We start from the raw sequence: 14,814 nt of genomic DNA, 5'->3' as shown, positions 1-14,814 counted from the left end.
CAATCAACATTGACGTGTAATGATGTTATGTAATCACTAAAATGGTGTGCCCAGGGGCAAGGACCAGGAGGACCAACAAGACCTACTATAGCCAACACTCACTTCATATGCATGAAGACCTTTTTGGACGTTTACTATTGTAAGTTTTTTTAAAATTTTCTTTTATTTTTTTTATGTATATTAAAAATATTTAGTAATTTAAAAAAAAAAAAAATCATATGCATGGTATGGATATTTAAAGCTACTATCTTTGCTTTTATTCCAGTTTAAATGGATAATTAATGCATATGCAAAAGGTTTTGGCACAATCATTTTTATGTAAAAGTTAATGGATATTTTAGTGCATCATAAAATATTTGTAAAAACTTTTTATGAAAAAAGAAAAAATTAATTAAAATTTTTAACTGCTTTTTATATTTTTTTTATGAAACTAGTATAAAAGTTTTTTTAAAATAGTCCATTAACGAATACTTTGAGAGTATCTATTAATCGGACCTTTATTTTTATCCAATTCATTTCTCTCTCTCTCCTCTTTTTTTTTTTTTTTTTTGCAGTTCTTTCTCTCTCCTCCTTTTGTTAAACCTAAAGACAATCTTTTTGAGAAAGAACCTAAAGACAATCTAATTCTCAATCTTTCTCTCTTTTAAATTCTATCTCCTGATTTTGTCTTTCTAACCCGAACAAATACTCAAGCTATTTGAAAAACTTTTACAAAGGAGTCTCACATAAAACCTCCTTATCCGGTCTGTTATAAGTTTTGTAAATAATGTATTTGTTCTTCTAAATGTATTGTCCTCATTTGGTGTGGATAAAAATTACACATAGGCTTATATTTTCTTTTTATAATAATGCAGGAAAAAAAAACGTGGAGGATAAATTATTGCAATAATAACATATAACTACTAAATATTTAATACTAATACCAATAATAATAACAAATTCTGATAATAAAATAATAATAAGACTATAAGAGTGATGCTAGGAAATTGGAATACATTTTACTACATAAGTTTTTTTTTTTTAATAGGAATTTTACTACATAAGTTATACAAACAAATGTGTCATAGATTATAAAGAGTACTTTAATATTTATTTATTATATTGTGAAAGTGATACCAATCACATTTATTATTAGGCTGATTTATAAGCTCTTTTTAAATGAAATTTGTAATCGTTTTAGCATTCCCTAAATAATAAAATATCAACAATATATTCCTAAATACTTAATGATTATTATCTTACAATTAATCAAGCAAATCTCGTATGGTGGACTAGGTATTGCACCGAGTGCAATTCACCTTACCATTTCTCACAAAAAAAAAATTAATTTATACTTTTTTTAACTTATACTTTTTATTTCTTTTTACTTTTTTTCTTTACTTTTTTTTAATCAATGATTAAGGTTGAAGGTTACTTTTTTGTAACAATCAATCTCAGCCCTTAATAGGAATTGCAGCAGTGCAATTCCCTATCAATTTCTCGTTTGGTATCTCTCACATTAGATGGATAGGAGGCCACCTTTATTTTGCTAACCTTTTTTAGCTAATGATGGCTAGGGGAGTGGATTCAACCATTCTTATGACGATTGTCGACATATATAGGCTAGGTATAGGTATATATCCAATTTGATAATCAAAAACATGCCACTCATGTAACGATCATATATGATTTTTTATAGTTGATGAGTCATATCATAGATTACGATAGATAATAAACAAAATTATTGGTATAAGCTATGTTGTCACTTGTCACCAAATTTTTTTTTTTTTGAAAGGTCTTGTCACCAATTCTAATCCTTAGGGCTGGACCCAAGCAAATTATTATTTAGGGATTTAAAAGTTGCACTTGCAACACGAGTTCAGCAGTCGCAATCATATCCGATGCAAAATAGGGATTTTGACTACGAGCAAACCCTTTAACATAGGAGTTGGGAGTGTCCACGAAGTTTTGATCCTCCTTTTGTTTGTCAGTAGTATACTTGTATTCCCGGCGGTGCATAAGTGCTCCAATGCCGTGATGTTTCCAAGCTTCTTTCAGGCTTCACCTTTCACCGCTTTATTGGCCAATTTGGGAGGGGGAGTAGGAGAAATTATTAGGTCTATCGGAAGCTATTGAAATAATCCTTCCAACTAATAAAATAATGTCATTTATGTAAATATATGAGTCAGAGTTTTAATCAGTACAAGAATTAAAAATAAAAAACAAAAAACCACTAGAATCTAGATGACCACTTCAGCAATCCTCCTAATAGACCTAATAATTTCTTGGAAAGTAGAGTTACTAGAGTAGAGTAGGCCGAAAATTAGGCTAATTTTCAGTCAACTCTACTCTATACCCTAATGTTGGACAAACTCTACTCTACTCTTCTTCCCCCTATCCATCCAACTGGCATATGATTGCTGCTAGTCTATTACCATGTTAGAGTTTTGTATGCTTAACTAAGGTTTCAAATATTGTTATAGTGTTGCTTCGATGGGTTTTAAGGCTAATTGTATGGAAAAATACTATGTGCACAATATTTTCATAATATATATATATATATTTAAAAAAAAAAAAAATTTAAGTAGCAGGTTGTTACTAGTGGGCAAAAAAAGTAATTTTAGTATCGGGTTCAAATTAAAATCAATAATAATTTACTACATGAAATTTGTTGTAAAAGTGTTATGAAAATGTCATAGCTTAGGAGGGTAGGACATAAAATTTGGAATCATAACAAGTAGATCAATTAAAATTGGTAGTGCCTATATCACCGGGTCAATTGTGAAAATATTGTTAAAAATATATATAATTGTTTTGGTAGCTCTATGGCACTGGTGAAGATTTTTTTTTTTTTTTTTTTTGAGAGAATGGTGAAGTTAATTAAGGGAATGATGGGAGGTGTAAATTGTGGTAGTTAACTATCAAAATTGCATTGTTTGTGTCGCTTAGAGCATTAGTATTGGTGGTGGTAAAAGAAAGGATTTTGACATTTCGGCAAAAGAAAGGACAAAATACACCGCATTTTGTCTCACGAAAAGTTAAATATAGCTGCTTGAAATCTTATATAGAATTTCCTGAAGAAATCTGTGGACACAATTTCTCCCATAATTCTAATGTGACAAACGGTAAGCGGTGAAAAAAAAATAGTGAATTCATATGAATATTATAAGCAATGATTCACAAATTTTCATATTAAATTGTGGCAAAAGTTTTGACACAAAAAATGTGGTATTATAAGAACTCTTCAAAACAGTGAAATACTAAAATACGTTTAAACACTAGCCAGGTTTTTGGTATTTCAAATGCCAAAATGTCATGATTTTTTTTCTCCAATTTCAGTCTGCCATTTTCCATAATACTTCTTTATCTTCATTTTCTAGGAAAAATGGGTAAATACCCTTAATTTAAAAAATATATAGCAAAATATCCCTCTTTTTAAAGTATTTAGCAAAATGCTTATGTTTTGAAACTCAATTTTTGTGTAAAATTTGATCTTCTCAAAATCAGGTTTATGCGTATTTTTAAATCGAACTCGATATTAGTAATGTCAAGTTCTACTTAAACTTTCAAAAAAAATAAAGTGGCAAAATATGCATAGAACTCAACATTGCTAATTTCGAGTTTCAACTGTGACTCAATTTTTTTTTTTTTAAATCGAGTTCTAAAAACAGGGACATTTTGCTAAATACTTTAGAAAGATAAGGTATTTTGCTAAATAGTTTTAAAATTAAGGGTATTTACCCATTTTGCCCTCCTTTACTTAATAAACTTTTATAGTGCCATAAATTTTTTTTTTTTTTTTAAATACTTCTTCTTAAAAATATTTGGCCCAATGGCACTCTATCAACTTGGTTTTGGACCTACAAAGAAATGAACATTTATTCCCTACTTTAAAGGTTAGGGTTTGTTTGGTTGGAGGGGTGGAAAAGTGGGAAAATAGAAAATGGTGGAATGATGGAAAAGTGGGAGAATAGAAAATAGTGGGAGAATGGAAAAGTGAGAGGATAGAAAAGATTTTAATTTATCTCATTTTTGTTTGGTTTAGAGTGGAAAAGTAGAGGGATGGAAAAAGTGAGTTTGTATAAATTTACTTATACACCCTTGTTAAAAAATGATGGCCAATTAAAACAAAATAGTGACAAACAACCAAAAAAAAAAAAAAGTAATCACCCAATTTATTTTTAAAAAAAATCATGTCTAGTTAAACAAAAGAGAGAGAGAGAGGGAAGAGGCATCTGCCCACAAAAGCACAAAAAAAGAAAAAAAGAAAAAGAATAAAAAAGGAATTGGACGAATTGCATATGGGCATTTTTGTCCATTAAGCAGCCTCATTTTCTCCCTTCAGTTATCTCTCTATTTTTGGGAGAAAACTTTTTGGTGGGCCCAAGAGAAAACACCTGAGCCCCACAATTTATTTTCCATTTTCTTTCCTCCCCATCCAACCAAGCACACTCCACAAAAGTTTTCCTTTCCATTTTCTCTCCAAAGTTTTCCATCCACCCTATTTCACCTCCAAACAAACACACCCTTAGAGTTGCTCCGATGGTCAAGCTAGTGAAGGTAATTCAAAGAGAACAAATGCAAAGTAATATAGTAATCGGAGAATGCATAGTTTTTGTGATGTTTAGAGTAGGATGTTTATAGTATTCATTCATTGGAGGTTGATGGGTGTTTCCTTTGTGCAATAAGGCAAAGAGCATACCAACATGTCGCCCATTGAGGTTGGCTAAGAATACTCAAATCAGTAAAATTTGCATCCAAGTTCCAACTCCAAAATTTCTTCTAAAAAAAAACTCCAAAAATTATCCAAGTCCATGTAAATTTGTATAAATTTAAATCATTGCTACAGTAATCATGTAAATGTACATGATTACTATTTACATGCAAATCTATTTTTTAAATACTTCTTTACTCAGAGAGAGAGAGAGAGAGAGAGAGAGAGAGAGAGAGAGAGAGAGAGAGAATATTGATAAATAAATAATATTGAATGAAATATAGTGTAAAATAGATAATATGATGTGCGTATTTTTGAAAATCAATTGTGAAAAATAGAAAAAATAGGTTCTTATGCTAAAATAAATATAAATTTTTGCACGAACTGATGTGAATGCTCTAGGAAGATGGCCCTCGAGGTGTTCTTCTCCACAAATGCAAAATAATGACTTATGTCTAATTACATTAATGCAAAAAGATTGTTGGTGGGAAGTATTAAATGCATATGCGATGGATGATAGTGCTCTATAAGCAATCCTTTTAGGTAAAGCTAGTTGGCCGCTAACCATTAAGTTAACTTCATCAAAATCTAATATGATGTAAATTGTTGTAAGGGAACGTTTGGTTTCCAATGATGTGCCCTTGATGTAATGTGCATTATGATAATGTGACATTAAAGTTTTTGGTTTATTTTATTTTTTCTAACATTACCATAATTTAAAATTACAAAATATATCACACCATCTTAATCTTATCACTTTTTTTTTTTTTGATAATCAACATCAACTAAAATTTCATTAACTTAAGATAATGCTCAACTGAGCTACATCATACAGAATTTGATTGGCAATAACAGGTGGGGTATCTTCCACCCATACACAACAATCAGATATAAACTTGGCATGCTTTGCCATGAGATGTGTTGCAGAATTTTTGGCTTTGCAAATGTGGTTTACTTCCCATGAATCAAAACCACAGAGTTTTATTTTTGTTCCATCAATCACCTTATGGATGAAGCTCAATGCTAGGCCCTGTGCATTTAAGGATTTTACAACAACCTGGGCATCACTTTCCACACTAATGTTCCTTAGGCTGAGGTCCCTTGCAAGGATGATGCCCTCCTCCATTGCTTTTGCTTCCGTTTCCAACACTTTCAAAGGCAAATCCAACCTTTTACTCATTGCGCCCATTATTTGTCCTTGTTTCTGATGACCACTCCCACCCCACTACAGCCCATTTCTTTAAACACCTCCCCATGGTATACTGAATTCCTATTACTCCATAGACTCCATGTCGTGATTGCAAATAATTCCCAGTCAAGCTCCGACTTCTTGAGCTTAATCTCCCACATGATATCTATAAAGTCCCTGGGCGTGGTCTCTAAATATGGCAACTTCAATCTTGTGTTTCCCCATACTTCCCCTGCCAATTTGCACCCCCACAAAACATGTCCCGACATTTCACAACTGCCGCACAACTCGCATTTATCATCTCGCCCAATGCCCCTGAGTCTTAGCTGGTACTTGGTTGGGAGTGTGTTCAAGCATGCTTTCCACATGAAGTGTTTTACCTTATTTGGACAGTTCAAGCACCAAATCTACTTCCAAATGTTCTGCATACCTGAATTTTTTGAGATAACATTAATGTAAGATTATAATAATGTAATATTGTGGTGTAATGTAACATCACGACAAACTAAACGCCCCTTAAGTAAATAGTTCGACCTCTTTAAGGTGTTATGTGACCACGTTTGACAGTTTTACTTGACGAACCATATGCAGGGATGGAAACACGGAATGTATAGGATAATTCCTATTCCTCATTCCTGCCTTACTCTAGCTTCTAGACATTTTTTCCCCTACCCTATCCTAACGGGCACCTGCAAGGACCTGCCTTGCCCTGTCATATTCAATTTTGATTATATACTTTATTAAAATTTGGTTTAAAATATATATCATATATTAACTTAAAACTCATAAATACATTATAAAAAATAAGTTCTAAAATTACAAAAAAATTTCAAAAGCATAACAATATAACAATTCAAGTATTAAAAAAATTATAAAAATTTAAATATTACAACACAACAATTGAAAAATATATACAATTTAAATCTTAAAACATGAAAATATAAAATCAATAATGCAACATAAAAAAACATTATAAATTTAAAGATTGAAGGCTAAAGCACGCATATATACCTTATAAAAAAAACATATAAAATAATTTTAATTTTTTAAATGTAAATGGGACGGTTACAGGAGAAAAATTAAAATAAAAATTAACCTCTATTCTCGCACCAATTGCATTTGTGGGACGGGAAAACCTGGCCAATTTTTAGTTGTCCTAGGTTTTCTTGGGCCAAACTATTGGATATGCTTGTGGTACAATTTCAAATGTCATGCTTAAAAAAAAAAAACTAATAATAATAAAAGACTTGTAGTGAGGAGCTATCTCAGGGACCTGGGCTGTAACCTGTACCTGAAAAACGTTTTCACAGTTTCACACTGACCCAATTCCCTTTCATATGTTTGGTAGTCTCTAATTAAAAATGTAGTAAAGTCGTTAAGACAGATTATAAACATGTTTGTTGCAATAAATAGTTTGAATTTTTAGAACTTTGTCCTGGAATCTCCCTGTTTTAGATTAAAATTTAAATATATTCTATGGTGAAAAAAAAAAAACCATTGAAATTTCCATTAGTATCTTTCCCTTTCATCCCAGTTCAACTAAACCAAACCGGTTTTTAAGAATAATACTCCGAGTTTGTATTACTTAAAACATTTTTTTTGGGCTCAAAAAGTATTACTTGACCAAGTACAGGATAGGAAGATACTGGATAAGATTGTGGAAATTGAAGAAGCTAGTGTCCAACTTCCAAGTTCCAACTGCTACTATGTTGTTCTTTTGTGGGGTTGGGTTTTCTGTGTTTCCCTTTGTTTTTATACTTTATCCCTCTAATTAACAAGAATCCAACTTTTCTTCTTTTCTTTTTTTGCTGAATACAAATATCCAACTTTTAAAAACAATAAATTAAAACTTAAACATAAACCCAAATATATTATTCAATGAGATTCCTTTCAAATTCAAGAATGGCAGATCTTGTCGATCCAAACAAAAAAATGGCAGATCTTAGCTCACACATGAATATCAAACCTATATTAGTTCTTATGATTTTTTTTTTAAATACATAAATAAGATAGAATTCAATTTATGGTGTCAATTCCATAATGATTGCTGTAGGGTGACGTATTTGGAGCTCTGGCCCAACAGGTGGGAGATTCTGGCCCAAAAGTCCCTCAACAATGAATTTGTAGAGAGTAGGTTATAGAACTGGGTCTTTGACAGGAGAAACGAAGTTACGACCAAGCCATGCAACCAGTTGGACGTAGGGATATTCTTTCAAACTTTTGGAGTAACGGTCCCTGAGGCTGTTCCTGCTACTTCTCTCTTTTTTCTCCTCCTTTATCCTTTCTTCTTTCTGCTTGCGATCCTTTTTCCATGGGGATTTCCTTCCCTTATATAGCACCCTTCCTGAGATCATGTCCCTACACTTGTCAGTCATCCGGTCCTCCACTCGAGTGCCTGTCCCATAGGTCATCCTCCCTCCTTTCTATGAGTTGCACTGGCCAAGGTCATTCTGCGTTCCTGTCCCTTCCACATTAATGCGGCTGGAAAAGTAGTTCCTTGGCATTTAATGCGGCTGGAAAAGTAGTTTCTTGGCATTTAATGCGGCAGTTGTGATTGTCCCCTCCTCCTTCCTGAGTGTCACGCATTGTTTCTTCGTACTGGGTGAACTTTCGCTAAGTATGGGGTGCAAACTGGACGCTTACTTGGTGAGTCCGAGGAGGTGTTCCTCCTCGGACACCCCTTAGCAGGCCCGGCCCATCATGATTGGGACGGGATATCCTACGCCCATGCCTTTTCTTCTTTATCGTGGCTGGGCTTGGTACATGAGTTACGGCCCAACATCAACCGACAGACTTTGCCCACCACAATAGCCCCTCAAAATGCCGGCCTTTTTTGAGTCCGAGGAGAAAAGGCGGGATTTTGATACCCACTTGACGGCTCGTGGCGAACCACTGCTTCACACGTGGAAGGGGGAAGGCACGCCTTTACGTGCTTCATTAATGCTGTGGGCAGTTGGTGACTCAGGGGGAAGTAACCGCAGCTTTTGAGGTTTTACACTCGCCCCAATCAACGGTTGGAGGCAGGATCTACGGTGGACAACGTCTCGTATGCCTTAGACGCGAGTGCGTCTGTTCGACTTCTACCGAGTATAATAGGTCTTGAGGGCGTTCGTCCCTCATTTTTGACGAGCTTTCCAATATTCAGAACTTCTCAGAGCCTATTCCTTCAGTCTGTTCTTGCTTCCGCTACCATTCTCTTGAAGACTCCTTCGAACCTCTTACCCGTAAGTTCGCGCTTCTTCTCCATTATTCTTCATTAATCATACTGCCTTCAAGTTGTTTTTAGGATTAGAGGGGATGGGTAGGCTTGAGAAACTGGTAGATTCTCCGGCTGGTATGGCGGGCTTCAGGGCGAAGTATCATATCCCACCGGAGGTAGGGTTAGAGTACTGTCACCTGGAGGACATTTTGATGAAACGGAGAACAGAAGAAGTCGCAATTCCAATGATAGCCTTCGTGGAAGGAGGAATGACTATTCCGATGGGGAGAATAACTAGGGACTATCTGCGTGGTCATAGGTTGGCCCCCCATCAATGCACCGCTAATGTATTCCGGATCCTGGGGTGTGTCGAAACCCTGAACGATCAGATGAACCTCGGCCTCTCATGGCACGACGTGGTTCATCTTTACGAATGCCATAAGCTCGGCGACACATACTATCTAAAGTCTAGGGTTGACGCAGTGAGGTTGATATCTTGCCTTTCGAAGTCTAGCAAAGGCTTGAAGGACGACCATTTGATCGTCTCCGGGCCATGGTCTGACGGCTTTCACTGTCCGACTAGGGAGGGAAAGCCAGGTGGGGTGTCGTAGAATTAGATGCCGTGGGGAGGATTTTGGTTTCAAGCTCCTCCACCCCTTTTTCTTTTACTTGCTTTAGATTTGTTGGTTTGATTGCATGTCTCCTCGGACTAACATAAATCGTTTGACGGCCTTTGCAGACAAGAAGCTAACCACTCCTCGGCTGAGCCTAGTCAATGTCCCGGCTCTAAATTACCTCCTGAGGTCCGAGATTTTTGTTAGCAGGGACGGACAACTACGGTCGGCTCCTTTAATTTTGGATTATACTCCGCTCACTCGAGCCCAGGTAGAAGCCGGACAAGCTATAAGGGCTGGTAGTCCGAGATTAGCACGGATTAACGTGTCCATACCAGGGTTCCTTGCTGATACAGACTTGCCTCCAATTCAGTTACCTCCCCAACGCTTTTTTCCCCCGGTAGATATCCCAGAGGTGGAGTCCGGCTCTTCGCATTCATCCTTAGAGGATCAGATAGACCGGTTCCAATTTACTGAGGAAGGGGAGGCTTCGGTTAGAGTAGTAGAGATCTCCGACTCTGACGCTGATTTGGACCGTGCCTCATCGGCTCCTGGTACTGGTTTGGTCATCGCACAGCCTGATCTTAGCGAGGACACAGAGGAAGAAGAAGGAATGGACCTCCAACCGAGGACTGGCCTCAGGGGTCTTTTATCCAACAGGTCCAAAGGGCAGACCTCTAAGGAGACCACGAAAGGACAGGTCGTCTCCAAAGCCCCCGCTCTTCCTCCCCCTCCCTCGTCGGGCGTGGCGCTGAAGCCTATGCCTAATCTAAAGCGAAAAAGGCCTGTAGAAGAGGCAGAGGAGGGAGAGGTTGCCCGCGAGAAGGCCGGGCCTAAAAAGAAAGGCAAGGAGACAAAAGAGCCCCGAGAAAACAGAACCAGGTCCACTGAGAGCCGAGATGAGGCGGTCACTCAGAGGGGACCACGAACATGGTCTCCTCGGATCGAGCTAGATGGCGCTCCAATCCTCTGGGATGCGACCCTATGGGAGACTCAGCGCGAGCAAGCTTCGTTCATGGCTGAAGCGTTGCAGCAGCCTCTACTCTTGCCCCGCGATATGGAAGGCCTCAGGAAGATTCGTCAGCCAGAGCTTTTCATGTCACTGAAGAGGGACATGGCCGTGGTAAGTGGAATCTTCTATCTTATCTTCGTGTTGAGAACCCTCTCATCGTCTTATCTTGGTATCGTCTTTATTTCCGTCTGAGTGCAGGTCACCCAACAGATTTATGTTGCTGAGGAGTGGGCCAAGCAAGCTCGAGAGGATGCGCATAAGGAGGCTCAGTCCCGTGTTACAGCTGAGAGGGCCGCGGGCGATCTCAAACGAGATCTTGACCGTAAGGATCATGAGCTGAAAGAAATAAAGAAGGCCAATGCAAGTGCAGAGGCTGGCCTGAAGACTGCTGAAAAGCAAACCGAAGAGCTGCGGAAGCAGCTCCGACACTCTGAGGAAAGACTGTCAGCGGAGCAACAAGTGGTGTCGGAGCTTAAGGCTGAGCTTGCAAGGGCAAAGGAGGAAGCCCGCTTGTCCAGGGAGGTTGCGGAGAAGGCGGTGGCGGCTTCGTATGAACGTGGGGTTCACGATACTGAGGAAAGATTGGCCGAGGAAGTCGCCACTGTCTGCAGGGACTATGTCACCTCGACCTGGGGATTGGCCATGGATAAGGCAGCTGTCCCCGCAGATTCTGATCTCAGGAAAGCTGAGAACATCTTTTACCCTGCGGAGATACGTGAGACTCCTGGGGAGGCTGCCTCCACTGAGCCTCTTCCAGCAGATCCCCCTATTCCCGAGACTGGAGGCATGGAGCAAGCTTCGCAGGGCCAGTCGCCCGAGGACAGTCTTCGCATCAGCGAGATCCTTGCCCAGGCCCAGGAGATCGCCCCGGAGAACCCAGCAGTGGATGATCAGCCTGCCCCAACTCAGGGCCCTTAGGGACGTAGAATAGGAATTCGTTTGTCCCCTTTTGTACTTTGTTTTGTTTGATCCTTGCTAATGTTCTGAACTGAATTACTTTGAACATTTTAAGACAAAAGTTATTTAATTGCATATATCGCTGCTTTGCTTTATTTTGTTTTCGTCATGAATGAATATCGATCTTACCCTTTTACTGCTTAAAGTCGAAGAATAATGAATGAAGATGTTTAGAATTGCGACACTTTGTAGTTGAGCAATAGCGATTACAATGTTGATTTTTCCTGAATCCATGGCTAAGAATCCGCACAGGACCTGGACTCCCTTTAACGTTTTTCGCGAATCATGAAAGGTTATCCCTTGATGAAAGAATCGCGTGGTTAATTTCCCCCAAGTCTGTGGTCCGAGGAGCCATGCAGGACTTGGGTTCTGTTTAACGCTTATTGAAAATTGCGGCGTGGTTAATTTCCCCCAAGTCTGTGGTCCGAGGAGCCATGCAGGACTTGGGTTCTGTTTAACGCTTATTGAAAACTGCCGCGTGGTTAATTTCCCCCAAGTCTGTGGTCCGAGGAGCCATGCAGGACTTGGGTTCTGTTTAACGCTTATTGAAAATTGCGGCGTGGTTAATTTCCCCCAAGTCTGTGGTCCGAGGAGCCATGCAGGACTTGGGTTCTGTTTAACGCTTATTGAAAACTGCCGCGTGGTTAATTTCCCCCAAGTCTGTAGTCCGAGGAGCCATGCAGGACTTGGGTTCTGTTTAACGCTTATTGAAAACTGCCGCGTGGTTAATTTCCCCCAAGTCTGTGGTCCGAGGAGCCATGCAGGACTTGGGTTCTGTTTAACGCTTATTGAAAATTGCGGCGTGGTTAATTTCCCCCAAGTCTGTGGTCCGAGGAGCCATGCAGGACTTGGGTTCTGTTTAACGCTTATTGAAAACTGTACAGTAGAGCGACATCAAGTAAAATATTCTTCATTAATAAAAGTACCTTTTCAGGTTATTTACATTCCACGGACGTGGCACTACACGTTCATCCAAGTCTTCCAAATAGTACGCTCTAATGCCAGCCACAGAGGTGATACGGTATGGACCCTCCCAGTTTGGCCCGAGTTTTCCCCATGCAGGGTTCCTCGCATTGCCCAGGACCTTCCTCAGCACTAGGTCCCCAGGCGTCAACGGTCTTGACTTCACCTTGGCGTCATAGCCCCGCTTGAGCTTTTGCTGATACTGAGCTAGGTGCACCATCGCGCAATCCCTTCTCTCTTCAAGGAGGTCCAAGCTTTTCTCTAGAAGCCCGTTGTTAACAATAGGGTCGAATGTAGCAGTCCTCTGGGAGGGAAAGTTTATCTCTAATGGGATGACGGCCTCGGCCTCGTAGGTTAATGAAAAGGGGGTTTCTCCCGTGGATCGGCGGGGCGTGGTGCGATACGTCCACAAAACATGGGCGAGCTCTTCAACCCACCTCCCTTTAGCGTCGTCTAACCTCCTCTTCAGCCCATTCACTATGGTTTTGTTAACTGCCTCGGCTTGTCCGTTACCCTGCGGGTAGGCTGGTGTAGAGTACCTGTTGACAATCCCCAATTCACTGCAAAATTCCCTGAAGGCCTTGCTATCAAATTGCAGGCCATTGTTCGAGATTAGGGTGTGTGGGGTGCCGAATCGGGTGACAATGTTTTTCCAGATAAACTTCTTGACATCAACATCCCTAATGTTTGCCAGCGCCTCAGCCTCAACCCATTTCGTAAAGTAGTCGGTGCCGACGAGAAGAAACTTCTTGTTCCCGGCAGCTTTGGGAAACGGACCTAATATGTCTAGGCCCCATTGTGCAAATGGCCAAGGGCTGGACAATGGGTTAAGTACCCCACCGGGCTGATGTATGTTCGGAGCGAACCGTTGGCATTGGTCACACTTCTTCACATATTCCAGAGCTTCCTTATGCATGCTTGGCCACCAGTAACCCAGCGTCATCGCCCTGTGGGAGAGGGATCGGCCCCCCGTATGGCTCCCACAAATCCCCTCGTGCAACTCCTCCATAATGAGTTCAGTTGCGCCTGGGTGTACACACAGCAAGTATGGCCCCGAGAATGAACGTCTGTAGAGCTTGGAGTCCTCGGACAACCAGAATCGAGAAGCTCTCCTCCGGATTTTGTCGGCCTCGACTTTGTCGTTTGGTAAGGAATCATTCTTCAAGAATTGGACAAGAGGGTCCATCCAGCTTGGCCCCTCGCCGACATTGTGTATCCGAATACCTTTAGCCTCCTCTTCCGTGGGGCGGCAGAGGTCCTCGACCAAGATAACCCGCGGAAGGGGCTGAGCCGAGGATGTGGCCAGTGTTGCCAAAGAATCGGCGTGAGTATTCCCGCTTCTGGGTATATGCATCAAGCGGAAGTCATCGAAGTGGGCGCGTAGGCGTTTAGCTTGGGCAAGATACCGTTGCATTCTTTCGTCTTTTGCCTCCAATTCCCCGCTTACTTGCCCCACTACGAGTCTTGAATCCGAAAATATGCTTGCGCATTTCCCACCCAGCTTTCGGATCATAGACATCCCTTCTAGCAGTGCTTCATACTCAGCTTCGTTATTCGTTGCTGGGAATCCCAGTCTCAACGACTTCTCCAGGGTTATACCTTCGGGAGAGATTAGAACGAGCCCCACTCCGGACCCCTTTTGGTTCGCTGCACCATCAATGTACGCTCTCCACTCATTGTGCTCTTGCACAGAAATCGTGCTGACCAGTCTCCTATCATTATTCGGTGATTCCGACACGTCCACCCCTTCCACGGTCGGCTCCGCAAATTCAGCTACCAGATCAGCGAGGACTTGACCTTTGATGGCGGTGCGCGGCATATATCTGATGTCAAAGGCGCTTAAGATAGTTCCCCACTTAGCGATTCTCCCAGTGTAGTCGGCGCTGCGGAGGATTGATTTCAATGGAAGTTGGGTTAGCACAACCACTGTATGCGCCTGAAAATAGTGGGGAAGCTTCTTTGTAGCTTGCACGACAGCCAATATTGCCTTTTCAAGGGGGAGATACCGGGTCTCTGCCTCCTGTAGCGACTTGCTTACGTAGTACACGGGCCGCTGCGTGCCGTTGTCCTCTCGGATCAGTACTAGGCTGACTGCATGATCGGCGACTGCGATGTATGCATAGAGTACCTCGTCGGCCTCGGGACTGGACATGATCGGAGGTCGGGCGAGGTATTCCTTGAGCTGTT

General features: G+C 40.4%; 1 protein-coding gene across 1 annotated transcript; it reads right to left on the bottom strand.

Moving 5' to 3' along the window:
* Nucleotides 1–13,136: 13,136 nt before the first annotated feature.
* LOC126689981 (uncharacterized) lies at nucleotides 13,137–14,779 on the bottom strand. The gene is made up of 3 exons (XM_050385130.1): nucleotides 14,634–14,779; nucleotides 13,304–14,510; nucleotides 13,137–13,166 (listed from the first exon to the last, which is right to left on the bottom strand). The coding sequence occupies exons 1-3, from the start codon at nucleotides 14,777–14,779 to the stop codon at nucleotides 13,137–13,139; spliced, it is 1,383 nt and encodes a 460-aa protein (XP_050241087.1).
* Between the last annotated feature and the right edge of the window lie 35 nt (nucleotides 14,780–14,814).

Source organism: Quercus robur, chromosome 6 (genome assembly GCF_932294415.1).
Source record: "Quercus robur chromosome 6, dhQueRobu3.1, whole genome shotgun sequence".
NCBI classification, from domain to species: domain Eukaryota; kingdom Viridiplantae; phylum Streptophyta; class Magnoliopsida; order Fagales; family Fagaceae; genus Quercus; species Quercus robur.
The sequence above is the reverse complement of the archived record's forward strand: the minus strand, read 5'-3'. Positions and strand labels throughout refer to the sequence as shown.